The 21,684-nt window shown below is 33.1% G+C and overlaps 1 protein-coding gene across 1 annotated transcript in view; it reads left to right on the top strand.

The window, feature by feature from the left end:
• LOC143195329 (uncharacterized) overlaps positions 1-1,437 on the top strand; it is a 42,725-nt gene extending 41,288 nt beyond the window's left edge. Inside the window, exon 3 of the mRNA XM_076402373.1 lies at positions 1,236-1,437. Coding sequence (XP_076258488.1) covers positions 1,236-1,366 — 131 coding nt within the window. The 3' untranslated portion in view covers positions 1,367-1,437. The remainder of the gene's footprint in view (positions 1-1,235) is intronic.
• The last annotated feature ends 20,247 nt before the right edge of the window (positions 1,438-21,684 follow it).

Here is a 21,684-nt window from a genome sequence, read left to right as displayed (position 1 = left end):
ATTTCCTCTATGATGGAATCCGAAGATCTCGCTGTAAGTAGATGTTCCTATAGCATCCATAAAACCTCAGAACCATTACTTTGATATTATATTTTAATATTGGTATAACTTCCTGCAGAACATTCAACTAAATTCCATAGTAAAAATTCATAAGATAAATTCATCATATCATTCACGAATATTTGGGTATGAGAAAGCTCTGTACAAAGTGGATGCCGCACGAGCTCACTTTTGACCAAAAACAACGACGAGTTGATGATTTGGAGCAGAGTTTGAAGATGATCAGGCGCAATAAACCTGAGTTTTTGCGTCGATTCAATCGACAGTCATCAGAGTGGACTGCACACGATGAACCCACTCCAAAGCGTTGGAAATCGAAAGGATGGCTGCCAAGGCTATGGCGTCTGTATTTTGGGATGCGCATGGAATAGTTTTCATAGACTACCTTGAAAAAGGAAGGATCATCAACAGTGACTAACACATAGCGTTATTGGACCGTTTGAGGTACGAAATCGCCGACATCGATCGTAAGATAATGCACCGTGTCACAAAAAATGTGTTTTACTATGGTAGACCGGGGACTTTTCAATTGATCTGTTATATCTATTGCTTACAAATTAAACATATCAATAGAGACAGAAATTAACAACTAAAAGTACTTCTGTGTCACAACAAATACCAAAATTAGCATATAATATTAATAATATTAATATCAAAACATAATTTCATAAGCAATATATAAATAGAACATATATCTGAAATAAATCCCATTTGAAGCGGTTTAAATCCATTTCTATCCAGGCTACTCCCATTTCGCTTCATACTGGTTGAATTATATCCAACTTCTCTCATAAGATTCCCTTTTATTCCGTCGTATTTCACCCGGCACATGACAGGATAGATTGGGTACAAGACCTAATAGGTCTCCACCGGAATATCCAAATAAATAGGTTTTATTTTCTATTTTGTTTAGAACTTCACTCACGGTTCCTTTCGAACGTTACGATTGTTGCATGTTGTTCGCGTGAAATGTTGAATTTTATGATAATTGCGAGGCGAATAGAATGAATGGTGAAATAAATTAAATATGTACTATTGCGAGTTATGGCGCTATAACATTTGACGATGTAACAAAAAACTTTGCTATTAAGCGTTTTTATTCTTTAAGTGTATTCATTACAGTATAACAATAGACAAAAAAACGGATGTAAAAATATAATTTTAACTAATTTTAGGATGGCCAAAAACGAAAACTGTTTTAGTTAGCTTACCAGACGAGGTAATTGAGAGAAAAATTAAGAAAGAGAAAAAAGCTGCAGAAAAAGGCGGTGAAAAGAAAAAGAAAAGTAATAAAAAGAAGAAATGAAAAAAACCACAACTTATATAATCATAACAGCAAATGTTGTAGAGTAGATACCATTTTAATAATTATATAAAAGAACAGTAAAATATATGTATATTCTTTCAATTATTTTAAAATTTTACTTTGTTCGGAGAAATGCCATCCACCACTATCCACAATATTGATTCTTCCTTCATGTTTCAGGAGATACAAACAATATGAACACCATGCAATCATTTTACATGTTGTCAACACTGCTTTCATGTAAATAATGCGACGCGAATGCTTTGCCCAGATACATATCAAGTCTGGTGTGTAACACGTCATTTGAAAAGTCCCCGGCCTACCATAGTAAAACATATTTTTTTGTCAAAATTAGTTTTTTTATTCAACATAATACCCTTCAAGGGTGATACAGTGATTATAGCGACCCTCCAACTTCGATACCATTTTTGTAGTACGATTTGTCCTTCGCTTCAAAATAGGCCATCAGTTTCGTCGATCACCTCTTCATTCAACGAAAATTTGTTCCCAGCGAGCATCCTTTTGAGATCTCAAAACAGGAGATAATCGCTAGGAGCCAGATCTGGATAATAGAGTGGATGAGGAAGCAATTCGAAGATCAATTCATAGATTTTTTCCATCGTTTTCACTGACTTGTGACACGGTGCATTGTCTTGGTGAAGCAGCACTTTCTTTTTCTTAAAATGCGGCCGTTTTTCAACAATTTCATCTTTTAAACGCTACGGTTCAGTAACGCTACGTAATAGTCGCCGTTAATAGTTCTTCCTTTTACATGCGCATCTCAAAATACAGACGCCATAACTTTGCCAGCTGACTGCTGCATTTTCCCACGCTTTGGAGTGGGTTCATCTTGTGCAATCCACTCTGTCGATTGGATTTCGGAGTGAAATGGTGAAACCATGTTTCTTCCATTGTTACATATCGATGCAAAAACTCGGGTTTATTGCGCTTGATCATCTTCAAACCCTGCTCCGAATCATGAACTCGTCGTTGTTTTTGGTCAAAAGTGAGCTCGCGCGGCACTAACTTTGCACAGAGCTTTCTCATATCTAAATATTCGTAAGTGATATGATATACACGTTCATTTGATAGTGTCTGCTATTTCATTCAGTTTCAATTTATGGTCATTCAAAATCATTTTGTGGATTTTTTAAATATTTTCGTCGGTACCAAATTATTTTGGACGTCCACTGCATTCACAGTCTTCGGTGCTGATTTCACCACGTCTAAACTTAACATACCAATCCTTAATGGTTGATTTTCCTGGGACAGTGTCCGGAAACTCGGCATCAAGCCAATTTTTTGCTTCAACTGTAGCTATATATTATCAACACGCGAAATTCCTTTTTATCAATTTTTTCAAAATAACAAAAGTTGCTTCACTCAAAATGCTATAATTCACAAACTAATGATCCGACAGCTGTCCAATTTATAAACGCACCTTTTGAGGATTATGGCTAACTAAAAAACATATGGTTTTAATTCTAGTAGCGCCATCTATGTGTCAGGCCGGAAACTTTTTAATTGACTATGACTTTGATTGACATTGAATGTTACCGTATTAACCTGAAATTTTGATTTAAAATGTTTGCCGGCTTGTAATATTTAATTATTACCACTGATATTTTGAAGAATTTTTATACATTTGACAACAGTGTCGACCAGTACTAACACAAATCAAATACTATAGACTGATTCGATTATATGTTCCAAAGCATCAGATTCTATCACATTTTTACTACCGTAAAGTGAGAAGAAACAATGGGTTATGTTTCAATGTATTATACACTTGGTTTTCCGATGGTTAAAATGAGCGATCAGTAGAATGCGTGATCTCTCAAACATCGAAGAAGGCAAATCTTTGGTGCCTGCTTAGCGAAAGGGTCCGTGTCCAAAGCAGCAGAATTGTTTAAAACTTTTGAGCAGCACTATCTACGGTAATGACACCATACACAATACATGGTAAAACGTTATCGAAGAAGAGTAACTGACGAGGGACCGCCGAATATTAAAAATTATTAGGGCCAGATAACGTAAAACTACCGCCGAAAAAGTAACAGCAAAACTTAACAATCGTTTGAGTAACACTGTTTCGTTAAAAATAGAACGGTAGGAGTTCCACATAGCTAACATTCATAGAAGGGCTGCGATTACGATAACCTTTGTAAGTGAAGTCAACGCTAAGCTGCGAGAGAAGTGGTGCATATAGCACGGTTGAGTGAATTACTGTTTATTTTGTTTCCTACAAACGGCCGAGATTATGTATGAAGATCTCAAAAAGAAGTATACAATCTGGACTGGCTGCTTCCTAGAGTCAAGCATGGTGGAAATTCCGTTGATGATTTAGACGGAAACATAGTATTAAACTGATCCACTCATTCATATCACTGGCCAGATTACTGATAATGAATATATCGACATCCTCAATGATAAAATTCTTACTATGACTGACGTATTGTTGTCAAACACTGCGATATTCCAAGATGATAAAGCGCCCATGCACACAGCCAAAAAGATCTTAGTTTGAGGAGCATCAAACTATAATGAAACATTCCCGGTACGTAAAAATCAACAGAACTTAAAATAATTGAACAATTATGACAAGTTATAGAGCATAATGTTTGTTTTGGTAGTAGAATGGGATAACATTGTATTGGAAACTATTCATAAACTCTGCGAATCTATTTCAAGATGAATAGCAGTTGTTTTAAAACTTAGCATTTAAATAATAAATAAATATTTTGTAAATGTCTGGTATTCATATAATTTTGTCTATCCTCTTTGTATGCGGATTTCGCGTCGATGCAATTCGTCTTCATAGCGATCCAGAAAACGATCCAGTTTTTAGTGTCTGCAAAAGAACGAATCTGCTATTCAGCCTTACTAGGAATAAATGACAATTCAAAGGATCCCCATCCAGAGAATATGACGGGCGTGGTAGGACTGGCTTTAATTCGTGTGCTAAATGATGTTATTTTTTAACCATTCTTAAGCTTTTAATTGATCTTAAATGGCATATTGAGTAAGCTCGAATTAGTGACGAAGCTCTTGCTGAGGATTTCTTACTTAAAATTTTGTAAAGCAGCTCCTCTATTTCCGCGTCTTCAAACTTCCTTTCTGCTTCAAGACACCCTTTAGAAAACAGCGGATTTCAGTTAGTAGTAAGCTAAAAATGTACAATATATACAACAACATATATTTAATATGACCGAAATGTTAGCAGTAACTTTTATATTCCGATAAATATTTAAAGTGAGTTAATAAATTAATAATATATTTAACAACTTGCTCATTATCGAAATATAATATACTGCTACTGTACCATAAAATTTCTTCATCAAGTTTTATCACCGTTCTATTTTCAAAAATTATTGTTACTTTTTTGGTGGTTAAACAGTGCTTTATGAGGATTAACCACACAATCTACGAAGTTTTTATCTTAATAAATAAATGAAAAAAATATCATATCATACCTCTATATAGGATGACATCCTAGGTAATTTCACTTTCACTGCAAAAGTCCTAAAAACTTGTACGTCGTAGCACTTCTATACGTAGCGTAAACCTTATTATTTTCTTAATATTTGTAAAGTAATAGTTGACCTTAAAATAGCTTAAGATATCGAAAATATCTAAAATAGTATACAATATAGCCTTACAGATATTTTCTAGATATTTAAAGTTGAATAATTAGTGTTAGTATAGCAGATTATGTGAAATGTGTGTGTAATGGTCCGGAGAACAAACAGTTGTAAACAGTTATTACTAGAAAAAATAAATTACAAAATTCAGATGAATATTAAATACCTCTATTTGTTTCATAATTTGAAAGCACTAAAACGATAATTTCTAACTCAGAACTACTAGTGGAATAGCTTACTAGAAAAGATAGGGACTTTGGACAGTAAAATTATATATAAAGAGATGAGGTGCATTTTTGACATTAGACGTGTAATTATGGTTCGTATATATGTATCGGAATTTATATAAATTGGACAGCAAGCTGAGAGACAGTACTATGGCATCCCAAAATATATCTCAAGTGGGAATAATCAAATGACAAGAATTAGCAAATATGTAAACGATGTTTGCCATACATAATGCTATAACCGGTGTATATTACTACTATAGCATATAGTCTTACTATTACTGCATATATATTGAGAATTCATTACCAGTAATTATGAATAAAAAATTATGCATATTGATCACAAGTCGACCTGTCGTTGATCACAACAATACTACAACAATATCCATTATTATAAAAGAATTGTAAATTTGGTTTACATGTAAATGTAAACATGGTTCATATTTAGGCAACACTAATGGTAATACGGGTAAGTGATTAAGCGTTCACCTCACTGCCAATAAACTCGTGGGGTCGTTGGTTTTGAGGAGATGCCCTGTAAAATATTCTATGTATATTAATTAAAAATAAAATATAATCGTTCAAATAAAAAAAAGTTAAATAGATTTTTACCTAAGTTTATTAATATAATCCGGTAATATGGCTCGGTTATACACAGAGATAAAGGTGTATAGTAGCGTCTGTTTTTTCTGTTAGTTATAACAGATGATGAGGAACAACATTAAGAGACATTGCAATGTGCTTAAAAAATCAATATTTAGTGCATTATTATGAAATATAATATAAATTGACAAAATAAATGATGATCCATGAATTTGTGCTGGTCACCATCTAGAATACATTTCAATAGAAACTGTATACTAATTATTTCCCTTCTCTGTTCTTCGCCATGGTAATCTTGAGCTTCACATGCTATTGTTCTCCTATTCCACTCAGAACCAATTCCAGTTTGTACTGATATTTCTATATTGCTACTGCCTGCTCTACTCCATAGTTGAATACCGTAAGTTCAGATTGGCTTGACGATGGATTTGTATATCATCATGTTGCTCATCATCATTATTTAAAAGGAAGTAATGACCTGTTAACCAATTCACACTACCGAGCTTGCTGTCGAGTTATTTACTGTTGGTCCTGATGTGTTTGTGGCCAAGTTAGCGTACGACCCAAGTTAATTCCAAAGTGTTTTACATGTTCCTCTTGCGGAATGTTTTCGTTATTAGTTTCAGCGACGGATAAGTTTATCTTCTTAGAGTTTAAGTAACATGAGTGGAATTGGTTTAGTTGCCTTTTTCTCAATTTTATTTACATTGCATTGGAGTTGGAACGAAGCAGTTTTTTAGTCATAATACAATGACGGCAGTGCCGCCAGCATAGTTCGCAGTCATTGTGTCCTCGCTGTATACTACAAACATTTTGATTATATTAACATTTTAAAAACACCTTTTCTTATTTTATTTCAGCTAATTTTCAAGTTCGTATTTATTTCAGTATCAAAATTTGAAAAAATTCCCCGCTCCATCAGGTAAAGGCCCCATATGATTTTATAACATCGCTAACAGTAATATTTGAACTCACGATCTCTTTTTACAAACAATCGTTGACCTTTTTCCTCGTCGCCTAGCACCCCAGCAATTTCGATTACTTTTATTAAATTTCTTACCTTTTCCTCTCATTTCCATCATCGTCCGTCACCCTGCCGTCCCCTTTTCCCGGTTTCCCTTAGCGTCACGTGCAATAAAATCGTCCCGTATCGGAGACTCAAAAAAAGACACCCTTTTTATTTGTGCCCGCTCCCCCGCCACGGTTGGCGCCGTCTGCCGCCCTTTTTACCGGCCCACCGACACCCTTTTACCGTCGCCAAAGTCCTATATTGGAACGGCCGCAAATTTGTTGTTTCTCGCTCGTCGTTTACACCATCCGACGGCAGAGCGCGTTCTCGTCGCGGTCGCCGGAAACGAACGATGAGGGGGGGACGTCGGTCGGGGCGAGTTAGCTGTTGAGGGGCGGCGGTGATTTTCTTTTGTTTTTGTTTGGTAGCGCCTGTTTGAGTGAATCGTTTCGCGGTCCATTATGATGATGCGGTCTGCAAGAGACGTACCATAATTTATTTAATGGTGGTGGTTATTTGGTTTTTGTGTTTTGTTTTGAAGGAAGGGTGGCGATGGTTGTGGGGACGCGGGCTGGGCGTTTTCCCGGATGTTGGACATTTCAGTATGCTAATTTTATGCTGGTTTCTGTTTTGAATGATTGGTTTACGTAACAATGAAGGTATAGTCATCGGATCGATTTCTAGATGAAACAATATTATATTAACCTCCAGTATTAGGTTAAACAAAAAGTTAGTAAATAACTCTTAAACATAACCTAACTGTTAAATTCGGTAGCGTTAAGTAACAATTTCCATTTAGTATTATTGACATATTCAGTTTACACAAACACTAATCATGCAACTCTCAAAATTGCAAATTCGACATTCATTACTTTTGTTGGTTAGTTTGAAATAATCTGCTGCCGAGGCCCATTAAACACTTTTAGATATTTATGATCAATAACAATGAAAGCCGTTCATTACCGGAGGATTAAAATAGTCCGAAGATTAAAAAGGTCTAAACTGCAAGACACGTTAGACTTACGAGAACGTAACTTAGTAAAGACCGCATAGTAGTTGACGAATCAAACATTTCCAGGGGAAACCATGGAACAACATGCGATGTGAAAGACCTAAAAGGAGTAAAAGTAGCATTTAAAACCACCAAAATGTTTTTCTGTTTCGTGGTATGGATGGTATAGTGTACTACGAACAGCTAAAATCGCATAAAACCATTACTAAATATTTCTTCCGACGTCAAGAGAACAAATTGATGACGTATTGTTACAAAAACGAATCAATAATATCGAGTAATAGACATAAAATCATCTTCTAGCATCGCTCGATCACGCGTTCCAAGAGTTGTGAACCCAACGCTGCCGAACCCAAAATACGTATCAGATATGACACCATCTAAATAAAACTTCTTCAGCTCTGAACAGCTGGCTAGTATATAAAATATTTTGATTAATATGTATTGTTCCAATGTCTCTATGCATACATTTTTAAAGTGAACAAATCATCAGAATACATACAAGCATCTAATATTTGAAAGAAAACTGAAGAAAAGTCAAATGTATATGAAAAAAGTAAATGTTGTCATCGAAGAGACGAATCTTGTATTGCAAGATTTCCTCGGGTTTAGTTACTATTCGTTTTTTAAAATCTTCATAAGAAATTTCTGTCCCTAGAATTCAATTATTGGCACATTATTGATCGAAGTAAGGGCACGAATTCAATTATTGGCACATTATTGATCGAAGTAAGGGCACTTACTTAAAAGTCACTTTCAATTACGTTTTACTACGAGTTGAAACAATCATACTTGTATTAATTTGTCTTACCTTAGAATTTACACCTATAATTAACCTTCGGCTATATCTGGAATATTCTAAACTATCTGGCTTTTTTGAAACCTATAGTAATAGTTACACATGTTTGAGATATATGAAGTTATCAATAATTGTAAACAATAGTTGTAAATCACCTTACAAATCATCTCGAATGTTTTTGACGTTGATCATATACATTTGGTCATTCACAATGTAACAATTTAACAGTGTCTATAATATTTACAAAGATGTATTGTTTAAAAGAATATCACCTGCTTCCTCTCAAACCCAGTGCGTTTTCATAAAACCTTCTTCCTCTTTTATAAATGACACAGGTCTAGCGTTTACTGGACTTAATTCATTGGAACTAAAAATCTCCTTAGTATTACATTTTGAATTCCACGAAAAATATATATTTGAAAGTTAGTGCCAACAGGTTAATTGAAGTCCCGGTCTACCACACAACAAGATATTTTTTTGAAAAAAATATATTTTTTTAATCAACATAAGTCCCTTCAAGGGTGATACACCGATTATAGCGACCCTCGAACTTTTCTATACCATTTTTATAGCATGATTTGTCCTTTTCTTTAAAATAGACCTCAGTTTCAGCGATTACCTCTTCATTCGATGAAAATTTCTTCCCAGCGAGCATTCTTTTGAGATCTGAAAACCGGAAATATTCGCTGTTGTCGAATCTGGAAACTACAGTAGATGAGGAAGCAATTCATGGATTTCTATCATTTTCACTGATTTGGGACACGGTGAATTGTTTTAGTGAAGCAGCACTTTCTTTTTTTTTAAATGCGGCCGTTTTTAGGCGATTTCGTCCATCAAATGGTCCAATAACGTTATGTAATAGTTGCTGTTCTTTTTCCTACGTAGTCAATGAAAATTATTCCATGCGCATCCGAAAATACAGACGTCAAAACCTTGGCAGACGACTGTTGCGTGTTTCCACGCTTTGGAGCGGGTTCATCGTGTGCAGTCCATTTGGATGACTGTCGATTGGACTTCGAAGTGAAATGGTGGAGCCATGTTTCATCCATTGTCACATATCGATGCAAAAACTCGGATTTATTACGCTTGATCATCTTCACACACTGCTCCGAATCATGAACTCGTCGTTGCTTTTGGTCAAAAAAGAGCACGCGCAGCACTCAATTTGCACGGAGCTTCTCATACCCAAATATTCGTGAGTGATATGATGTATACCTTCACTTGATATTTATAGAGTTTCTGCTATTTCATTCAATTTCAGTTTACGCTCATTCAAAATCATTTTGTGGATTTGTTATATGTTTTCATCGGTAACAACCTCTTTTGGGCGTCCACTGCTTTCACCGTCTTCGGTGCTCATTTCACCACATCTAAACTTAGCATACCAATCTTAAATAGTTAGTTTTCCTGGGACAGTATCCGGAAACTCAGCATCAAGCCTAGATTTTGCTTCAACTGTATTTTTTCCCTTCAAAGAGCAATATCTTATTATTATTCTTATTTTCGCAATAACAAAAGTTGCTTCACTCAAATTGATATAATTCACAAATTAATGATCCGTAGGCTGTCAAATTTTTACACGCATCTTTTGACGTTTATGGCTAACTAAAAAACATATGGATTTAGTTCTAGTAGCGCCATCTATGTGTCAGACCGGGAACATTTTAATTGACCTGTTATTAAATGGCTAAATTAAATGACTAACTAAATGACTATTTCAATTCATGTAATTCTACTAACAAGACCTATGAAAAATAACTTTTTGCAACCATTTTGGTATATTAAATCCAAATGGTAGTTGATCTAATCAATAATATATGAGATGCATCTCAACAATGTTAAATTTCTTATTTAGTCCAAACAGCAGTGCAAACAGTTACACATTTCTGGTTTTAGCCAGCTGTTATTCGATATATTTAGTTTTCTTGATATAGTAAATTCTTAAATATCTTTACTCAAAAAATTATTTTATTTTTGGGCCAACGAATAATGATGTTTTCGTTCGCCACAAGTGTTTAGATTTTTTAACCCTATGCATTGTACTTGTATTTTCTGCCAAAACTAAACGCCTTTAGCTTTTAGCTTTTTTTCCATTAGCATAATCTTAGAAAGAGGAAATAGAAGACAATTATATTAGTCGTTGGAAACAATAGTTATGTATATGTTCTACAATTCTCATTAACTTTTTACAGTCTTGACAGCTAATCAACTCCTTCATTCATCTAACTATCACCATCATCACTCCACAATTGGTGATCAGTCGCAACTCTTTTGGCATCAGACAATATCATCCGTGTATTTTTCAAAGATGCTCGCCGCGTTACCCATCCAAAAGGTCGAATTTGCCATAGAAGTATACAACGAATTAACACACCTTTCATTCAACATGTCCAACCATTGTAATATCTTTGAATATGTTGCTCAACTGTACAATGATTGTCGTATCTTAAACGAATAACTTTAATTATAATATCATCTCGAAAAAAACATGTAGAATTTCCTAAAGCATTGCATTTGAAAGAACTCAAGCTAACAAATGTCTATAATGGTGTCAAGGTCTCGAAGCCATACAGAAGAATTTACAAGGTTAACGATTGAAAGAGGCAGATTATCGTCTTGGTTATAGCATTTCCTCTCTTCTACCTGTGCTTCTGTAGCTTGGCCGATTCGTATTATTACTTCAGCAGCAGATGATAGCTTGTTGGTTGAGAATTAAATCTAACCCAGACCGGCCACTATGAATTTATGATGATGATGAGAATGCAACGGTAAATTCTCACAACAACAATCCTCGCTTGTAACGCTCATATTGATACGTTAAACTATTCGTGCATATAATTCCTTACCAATTTTGAAATATTCTATCTGTATTTAATCTTTTTAAATTTGTAACCTTAGTTTAAGACATCGTGTACACGTAGTGTAATTTTAATTTATTTGATAAATAACTACATCTTTGAGGATTACAGAAAAGGACAACTCCGGCAAACAGTCCTACTCGAAATATCATCTATGTTTCTCTGAATTAAAGGTATAAATTATGTACCACGCCGATACTGGGCATGTAATTATCTTAAAATCTCAGTTGTTTTATAAAAACAACTCATTTCCATTCATTTAAATTTATAAATTAACATCTCAGTAGAGACGAATACGAAAAAGGCAAATATATTACGCCCTCTCGTACTACTACAGTCTTTTCGAGTTTCACTCCAGTCTTTAAGTCGGTCGAGACGACCAGACAGACATATATATCATTTTGTTTTTCATTAAACGGCGCTCTCGCAGGATTAGATTAAATGTTTTTTCTCTTGTCGATCTACCAGTACGATAAATCGACAAAGTATAATTGTTTTTGTCATGGAAATGGGGCGAAAAAAAGAAGAGACCATCGGAGGAATCGGTCAATTACGGTGAAATGGGTCCCATCACATTCGGTCGTTACGTTTGATGGATTGGACTAGTTCGACAGAGCCTCGGTTTTCATTAATGTTTGTAGTTCTCTTTTGTTATGTTTCATCTATTCGGATTAATTAAACTACACTAAAAATTACTGCCCAGACGTCTTGAGTAACAGGCATCCATGCCAACGTTGAAAACGGACAATAGAAATATGGAAACATATTTGACAACTGTGGGAAGAATGATTTCTTACGCATCACATAACTAGCCCCTGAAATAAAACACAAATGTAATTTCTCAAAAAAAATTATTAAAATAAAACTCTACATAAAAAGTATTAAAATGCTAAAATATAAATATACGCCTTTTCACATTTTCATATTTCTTTAGTGCTATCAATTTATATAAGATATATTAAAATTCCTATCCATATGTACATTCATTTTAAACGCAGACTAAGTCTGTATATGTTAACATTTTATTAACTTGTTCAACACAATATGTATTAAAGCAAGTTATAATTATTTTTTCAATGTTATTATGAGAATTATAGAACGGAAAATTAAAAGAGTTAAATTGTATGATATGCGACAGATTTGAGAAATCATACCAAAAATAATGCTTTAAAGAACAGCAACAAAAAATTAAGAAGTTTGATATATATTTATATATATATATATATATATATATATATATATATATATATATATATATATATATATATATATATATATATATATATATATATATATATATATATATTATGATAGAACCGAACCTCTCTATAAAATCGGTCTCAAATTATTGGTCTACGAATTGTATTTTTTTATCTCCATGCGTAGACCAAAAACAAATGTCTTATTTCGATTAAGTAGCCTATACTAGGCATGTTAACCAATATGCATATGTTTGTACAAGTAAATGAACGCCTTCAAAATAATTAAGTTTATAATTGATAGCACCTTACAAACAATTTTTAAAGGGCGACAAAATTTGGTTTTATATATATTGAATTGTAATATAATCCTTCTTAATAGTATTTACCTTCAATGTAATTAAAGGCATTTAAATAAATCTAATTTCCATTAAGCTTTAGTAATCAACAAAGTATTAGTAAGTTTAAATAACTACACCACTGGACATTATAACAACGCTATCATGAATAACATTGTTTTTAGAACTGCAACAACTTTAGAATATCAAAGTTAGTATATCATCAACTATACATATTTTTTATTTATTTATACATTGTAATCATAAACAATTTATTTTTTACAATATAGAAATTATATTAAAGAAATGTATTTATACTCTTATATGTTATTATTTATTAAATGAAGTATTGATTTCTCAAAACTTAGATCTCTAAAGTATATACAATATGACTATATGAGAATTATAATATTCATATAATTACATATTTTATTGCATTAATTATTAATGTATTAATATATAATACATTTTTAAATAAAAGTGCATCGTTCTTCGCTTATTTATTCCACTATTCTATTATAATTATATTATAAAAAATATATTTTTTTTATTAAGAAAAATTATTGACATATATTTCCCAGTCAGTATATTAATTTATTTTAAACTATGATGATAAGTAATATTCTGGAATCTCACCATTGCAGATAGATCATCTTTAATTTGTCATCTATGGCTTTCTACTTTACCTTTTATCTCATATGGGGACTAAACACTCACCAACAAATGACTAACCTTGAAAACAGAGCACAAACTTTTCTTGTTATTCTGAAATCTTGTTATTCGGAAATTTCCGCATATGTAGTGTTTTTCATTCACAGCTGAATATATCTTTCGATAAAACGGATCCACTCATTTCTTATACCTACAAATAATGTAAAATATATGATCTTACTTTTCTTAATCGTTAAATCATAACAACCATAATCCTTTAATAGTGTTAATTATATGGGACCAAAAACAAATGTCTTATTTCGATTAAGTAGCCTATACTAGGCATGTTAACCAATATGCATATGTTTGTACAAGTAAATGAACGCCTTCAAAATAATTAAGTTTATAATTGATGGCACCTTACAAACAATTTTTAAAGGGCGACAAAATTTGGTTTTATATATATTGAATTGTAATATAATCCTTCTTAATAGTATTTACCTTCAATGTAATTTTGCCATCGCCCCATTTGGACATATTTTGGGTTTAAACTGTGGGTAATATTTTCGTTAATGTATTCCTGTAAAATCAATACACACACATATATTTGAACACAAATTTTCTATATAAACAATAATAAACGTACCACGTAAAATAATGTTTAGTCACATACACACATACACACACATCCAAAATATATCTAACGCTTCTTTCAAGGATTTATTTCTGGACACTGGATACACAACATTTTAGAGAGACTGAAGATACATTGTAATGAAATAATACTGATTATAATTAAGTCGCAAACTGCTGAACCTACTTTATATCAGACACACAAATGGCGTCTTAAACAGACTGAAGCAAACCATAGAAACAAACAATCGCTGTATAGAAATGAACCAATCAAATACCTTTGTAGGGTACATCAAACGAACCAATCAAAAGAGTGGTTGCAGTGTCTGCATTTGTAGCACCACGCAAAACATTTCCTAATTAAATAGGCCAAGAAGGAAACAACGTATTACAAATACTGTATAATACTTACTTTGTCACTCGAAAAATAGATATTGAGAAAAATTGGTACAATAGACTAATCAAAATAATTCCCATCATTTTATACAATTTTCCCTATATTTCTGCCGCCTGTCGAAAGATTCGGTGTCTGTTCCGACAACGATCCAATCATAGATCCATTTTCCCACTTCTTCAGTCTTCCAAACGGTGTAGCAAGCAAGCCAAACTCCATCGATCTTAACAGGTAGTAGCTTTGATAGATTCAAGCTGCAGCTCTATAATGTCGCGACATCAACACATCAATTTCATTCAGAAATCTTTGCAATTTCTTCGAGATTTTTGGTCTGTGTTATTGGTCATCAACATAACTACATAACTAACACCTTTAAATCCTTGAAAACAAAAGCAACAATTGGGATATGAAATATTATCTGAGTACGAAAGGAATTTACAACTTTCGACAGACACATATTGATCACGTGTGTCACTACTCTTTTGAATAGACGATATGTATTTATAAAGTAAAGAAGATTGTTAACACCCACAACATATGAATTAAAGTACCTCGTTAGCCTCTTGAAAACTCCTTTTATACTAAATAACCATAATACCAGAAAACAATAAAAGAAATTCTTCTAAATACTCCGAAAAATATCTAAAAACAGTAATTCCTTTACGATACGACAGTCTTAATAAGTTAACACAAACATTTTGAATTACTCTCGTTACCTTCATTAGACACATTGTGTGTAGCATGAATAATGGCAAAAAATTTGTTTTGAAACCGTTCTATGGTGGTTATATTAGAGTTGCCTGCAGCACCTCATAGTTGCATTCCATGTGACCAAATAAGCTTAAGTAAGCTATTTCAATCAATTATTGAAGTGAATCATTATCTTGTTAACTAATTATATCTTGGATTTGCGCAGGATAAATTTGATATAATTTAAGTCCAAGTTGTTTTCATTCAGCAAATATATGCTTCTTCTAGGTTAGACGTCGCTTCAGAGAAGATATTTAGCAATTTCAGCTTGTGAAGTTGATAATTACTGATATTCGCTAGTCCGTAGGTACTTCTATGCAGGGTTAATGTTAAATGGGTAGATTTTGTTTAATTTGCTTTAGTGCGTTGTGCCTTCAGCCACAGTTCTATTTTGTCAAGATGTAGTTGGGGATTGTTTGATGTCGTTATTGGATCTTCGTGTGATGCTAAGATGACTGGGTCGTCTGCATATATTACCGCAGTAATGATTTTTATGATCAGTATGTCAGCTGTATATAGGAGTATCAGACCCAGTACACTACCTTGTGGGACTCCTGAACATATTGGATGTAATTGAGTGAGTTCACCGTCTTGTTTTATAATGAAAAGTCTATCTGTGAGATAAAATTTTAGCAACTAATATGGATGAGGGAGGAGTTTCATAATCTAACCAGCAACCCTTTGTATCAACTTCTTTATTAAATTCTTTAACAATGTATCTTTCTGTATAATTTCTCAAAAATTTTCGAGATTATTGCTAAAATTATAAGTACAATAAATGTAGTACAATCGGTGCACAGTTGAAAAACAAATTCAGAAACACCAATTACAATGGCTAGGATATGTTTATCGAATTCCTTTTCCATAGACTTCTGTCGCGAAATCGACCTTCAGATGTAAGACCAGACGATTAGGTCCCAAAAAAAATTAGCCAATACAGTTACGGCCGATCTTCAACAGTGGCCAGATTTGGTAAAGATTGAAATTGATTATTCTCATTAATTGAAAGGTAGAGACTTTACTCAAGCGTCGGTTATCCATTAATAATGATCACTCCGATTCATAGATGCTGAGGCACTGTGGTAGTTTTTTGGAACACCTGAAAATGCTGATCTACGACAGCTATTACCTTTTCAAATTCTAAAAACCATTTTCCATGAATAATGCGTTGTCAAATGTATAAGGAACCAAAGGTCAGAGAAAGCTAAATCTCAAGAATATGCTAGATCTTTTAATAATTCATATTTTCATTGACTGATTTAACCTGTCTCTTTGAGCTAGTTATGTGATGTGTTACACATGAGTTATCTAGATAGAAAATAGATTTCGTAAGTTACTATGTTTTATAAATTCTGAATTTAATTAATCCAAAAAGCTAAACTAATCATAATAGTTTTGCTATTTTGGAAGAAATACCCGAACTAAAGGTCTTATTATTTTCTTTATCTTTATCTCTATCTTTATTTTATTGTCTTATCTTTATTATTTTATAAAGGTCTCTTTTTATTTTTTTAATCTATTTTAATGCACAATCATCATGGTAGATCATACACGTTAATGAGAATGGCTGTAAGTTTATTAATCTTTTTTAAAAGCGAACTCGATTTGTTAAACTTGTAAATATAATACACCCAAATTCGTTCAAACTGTATCTTTAAAATGTTCAAATTAAAGTTAATTAAAACATGAAATGTTCATGAACGGTGTATTCATTGAATATATCATGGAATGAATTATTTATTCGGTACGGAGCATTAGTTATACAGAATATATGTTCTTCATTATTAGCGATTATCAGCTACAGAACCCCAACAATGCCGACACAATTACGCCCGTTAAGCCCCAGCCAATTTAATATTTCCTAAGATTAATCCGCATATCAACATAATAACAACACCAAATTGCTGACGTAAACACGTTACCTCGCGGGCAAATTTCCCCCATATTACCGCCCAGGTCTCAGCCTTATTCGCGGCGTTACCCTCTTGCGCCGTCAAGGGCTCGCCTCCCTTCCCGCCGTCCTGCTACAAACACAGGTTAGCGACAGTATCTTAACATCAAAGAATTTAAGCGAAATGAAATTAACATCGTAGGATGGCTTGACGCTCGCCAACGCCTCCTACGATGTTTCATCGGCATTGCTTTGGCTGGTGAGTCGACTATTTGATGGATCGGGCTCCAGAGAGCGGCAAACAACTACCTAAAATGTTTTGTACTTCATTGCCGGTGCGGAAAATTCAATTTTCTGTACATACATATACTCAATTTACCTCTGTTTCGCGTTTATTATTCGACATTTTGGTTTTTGAGCTAATGTTTCATGGGTTTTTACATTTATATTTTTCCTATCTCATTTTAGACTCTTTGTGTTATATATGGTAATTACATAACGCAATAAATCAAAAGTTATTTTTGGGAACGCACATGTAGAAGGCATAAACAAAATAGTATATTTTTTGCATAATCTTAATATTGCTTCCATATAAATATTAAGAGCTATATGTATTGTTCAGTTTACATGTCAGGTCTTGTAGGTTATGTTTCAGTGTTGTTTTGCTACGTTGAAAAGGACTGGTGAAATGTGTGATCCCTCAGATGTTGTTTAACAAACGAGTTTACCCACGGTAATGTCAAAATACACAAGATATGGTATAATATCATCGGCGAAGAGGAACAATGGGCGAAACCCAAAGTTAAATCACAGAGACCAACGAACATTAAACAGAATTGTGGCCAACCAACAAAATAGTACCGCGGCAAAAATTACAACAGAACTCAACACTCACTAAGTCATGTAATTGTTATGTAATACGGACTGGACTATCCGACTATCTGACTGACGAACGAGTGAGATGGAGGGGTCTGTTTTCTAATAAATAATACACCCCCGATTTGTATCGCTTTGTATCGCTGTTCAACCAGTTACCTCTTCTTTTCGTAAAATAAAATCATTTTTTAAATAAAATAATAGTTTTTTTTGTTTAATAACCTTCCATAAATTATAATTAGCACAATCAGTAGGATTCCGGGCAGATCATAAGGTTGTTATCTTTTCAATTGATGTAATTAACTGAAATTAATGACTCTTAGCGATAAACAATTCCAAGTAAGAAGCATTCAAGCTGAACCCCTAGTCCATAAATTCCCGGTACGTGAATCACAGTTTAAGGTGTAAGGCCACCGAAGGCGGACTGAAGCTGCTGTGAATTAACATAGTCTACTGGAATTTGGACAGAAGCTTGCGATTCAGTTGTGAACGGCTACCAAAGGCGGATTGAAGTAACTCAGTTATTTAACCGTAGATTATTGATGTAGATTATGGGATCACCAAAATGTAGAAAACCATTCCGTGGAGAGGTATCCCATGGAAATTTGGGTAGATACAGTGCCATTTCGAAGATCTTCAAAGGTAAACTGGTGGACAAAGGTACAGTCGATACTAAAACACCATTTTTATAATAATTATAAGCTGTCCAGATGGAATAACGGCGACATAAATTCATGTGGCTTTAGGAGAGAGGTGTTATACGGTTCAATTTATCCGGTCATCTGTGTAAAATCTACTTTAATGCTGTACGAGTAAGATGGAGGGATCAATTTTCTAATAGATAAGAAACCTCAGTGTTACTTTGTATCGCCATTCAACCAGTCGTCTCTTATTTAAGTAAAATAAAACAGTTTTTAAGCTAAATAAATGTTTATTTTGTTAAATACATCTTCAAAATCTATAATTTATCTGGATACACAACATCCCTCCTATAGTTTGACATATATATTGGAAAAAGTAGAGAAAGAGGAAATTAAATTTGTTGACTAGGCTTATGACTTATTTTTTGCTACATAAATAGGCCAACACTATTGAAAAGTGTACTTAAATCAATCGGAGAATAACTCTGGCAACGTTGATATCAACAATGATAAGGAACGCCCCCCATAGCCAGAAAGATGGAAGATGAATGGATCGAGCTTAAAAACGTAGAATTGAGGAGCAGCTAACAATTGATCAATCAACGTTTTAAAATATATCAATTTACATAATTTAATCATTATCAACATCAATCCATATTTCGCTTTCGGCAAATTGTACCACAAGATATTATTCGCCTAATCTCGCCACTGTTGGAGATCGGCCGCAACCATTCTGGCCTTGGTTAATGTCAATCTTGGGTGTTTTTCGGAGTGGTTTCCAGCTTATGCCATGCAAAAAGCCGATTTCTACGCAGATATTGGTGTGCATTGATTGTCACACACATCTTAAACAAATAATTTCACTTCTGATATAATTTCAGAGAAGTATATGTATAATTTCTCCTAAGCGTCGCTTTTAAGAAACCTCAACTTTACAGATATCAAACGGCAACAGTAGCCAAATTTTGGAGCCAGGCTGAAATATGGGCAATAATCTTTTAAAAGAGCCCAATTTTAGACTTGATTATATGTCCTCTCCTTCGCACGCGCACCTGCTTTTTGGTAGATTTACTCCTACCGCCTAAAATCCTAATTATTTTTACAACGTCTGATATTCACATTTTAACGCAACAACCTTCCAAATCGGTAGCCACACTATTCCAGTATGCTATTACTTGTCTATCTATCGCAGTAGCCGTCTTAACATGCTTCAGTAATTTTATTTCTAGTCTAAATTCGTCCATGTTTGGTTCAATATCACGAAATAAAATATTTTACATAATTCATGTATTTTATGCCACACTTTTAGATAATGGAGGTTTTTAGTCAGTACCCGGTTACTTTTACCAGAATTCTACATTGCCATGCGGACGCATCAGCTATGCGGATCTATTAGATTTCATATTTATTAATGATCGCCCTGTGGTCGAAAATTTATAAAATTGATCATGTTTCTCTCATAATAGACTAAAGACAATAACTTACAAATTACAAAAACTTGTTTCAACAATATTTTCAATATAAGATCAGAAATATTTTTGATATACAACATAAATTACAGTAACATCAATATCTGCTATATAGAAATATAAGATATATATCTCAAGAAGTAACGCTAACTAATCTTTTTAAAGGCATTTAAATAAATCTAATTTCCATTAAGCTTTAGTAATCAACAAAGAATTAGTAAGTTTAAATAACTACACCACTGGACATTATAAAAACGCTATCATGAATAACATTGTTTTTAGAACTGCAACAACTTTAGAATATCAAAGTTAGTATATCATCAACTATACATATTTTTTATTTATTTATACATTGTAATCATAAACAATTTATTTTTTACAATATAGAAATTATATTAAAGAAATGTATTTATACTCTTATATGTTATTATTTATTAAATGAAGTATTGATTTCTCAAAACTTAGTTCTCTAAAGTATATACAATATGACTATATGAGAATTATAATATTCATATAATTACATATTTTATTACATTAATTATTAATATATTAATGTTTGTCAGCGATTTAATTTCTTTGCCTACATTTTTAAATAAAAGTGCATCGTTCTTCGCTAATTTATTCCACTATTCTATTATAATTATATTATAAAAAATATATTATTTTCTTTAAAATTAAAAAAGTATCTGTCATATATTTCCCGGTCAGTATATTAGTTTATTTTAAACTATGGTGATAAGTAATATTCTGGAATCTCACCATTGCAGATAGATCGTCTTTAATTTGTCATCTATGGCTTTCTACTTTACCTTTTATCTCATATGGGGACTAAACACTCACCAACAAATGACTAACATTGAAAACAGAGCACAAACTTTTCTTGTTATTCTGAAATCTTGTTATTCGGAAATTTCCGCATATGTAGTGTTTTTCATTCACAGCTGAATATATCTTCCGATAAAACGGATCCACTCATTTCTTATACCTACAAATAATGTAAAATGTTACTTTATATGATCTTACTTTTCTTAATCGTTAAATCATAACAACCATAATCCTTTAATAGTGTTAATTACATGGGCATAAACACAAGTAATACAAATAATTTAATAATATCTTAACTCACTCACTTTCCATGTAAATATCGTTTCATGTACAAAACGTAAGGACTTGTCTTTCGATTAAAATTTCCTTAGCCAGTCTTTTACGGTACAGCACTGCCAAATTTATGCCTCTGCGTAAAATTTCACATCCATAGTCGATTTACGTACAACAAAAATAGCGAATAATCCACTATATTAAAATTGAAGCTGGAAGCGGGCAACGA

This window comes from Rhynchophorus ferrugineus, unplaced genomic scaffold (genome assembly GCF_030347505.1).
Source record: "Rhynchophorus ferrugineus isolate W39M unplaced genomic scaffold, kcgeb_rfMv2 rfM4, whole genome shotgun sequence".
Classification (NCBI taxonomy): Eukaryota; Metazoa; Arthropoda; class Insecta; order Coleoptera; family Curculionidae; genus Rhynchophorus; species Rhynchophorus ferrugineus.
This window is presented reverse-complemented; position numbering and strand designations above follow the sequence as displayed.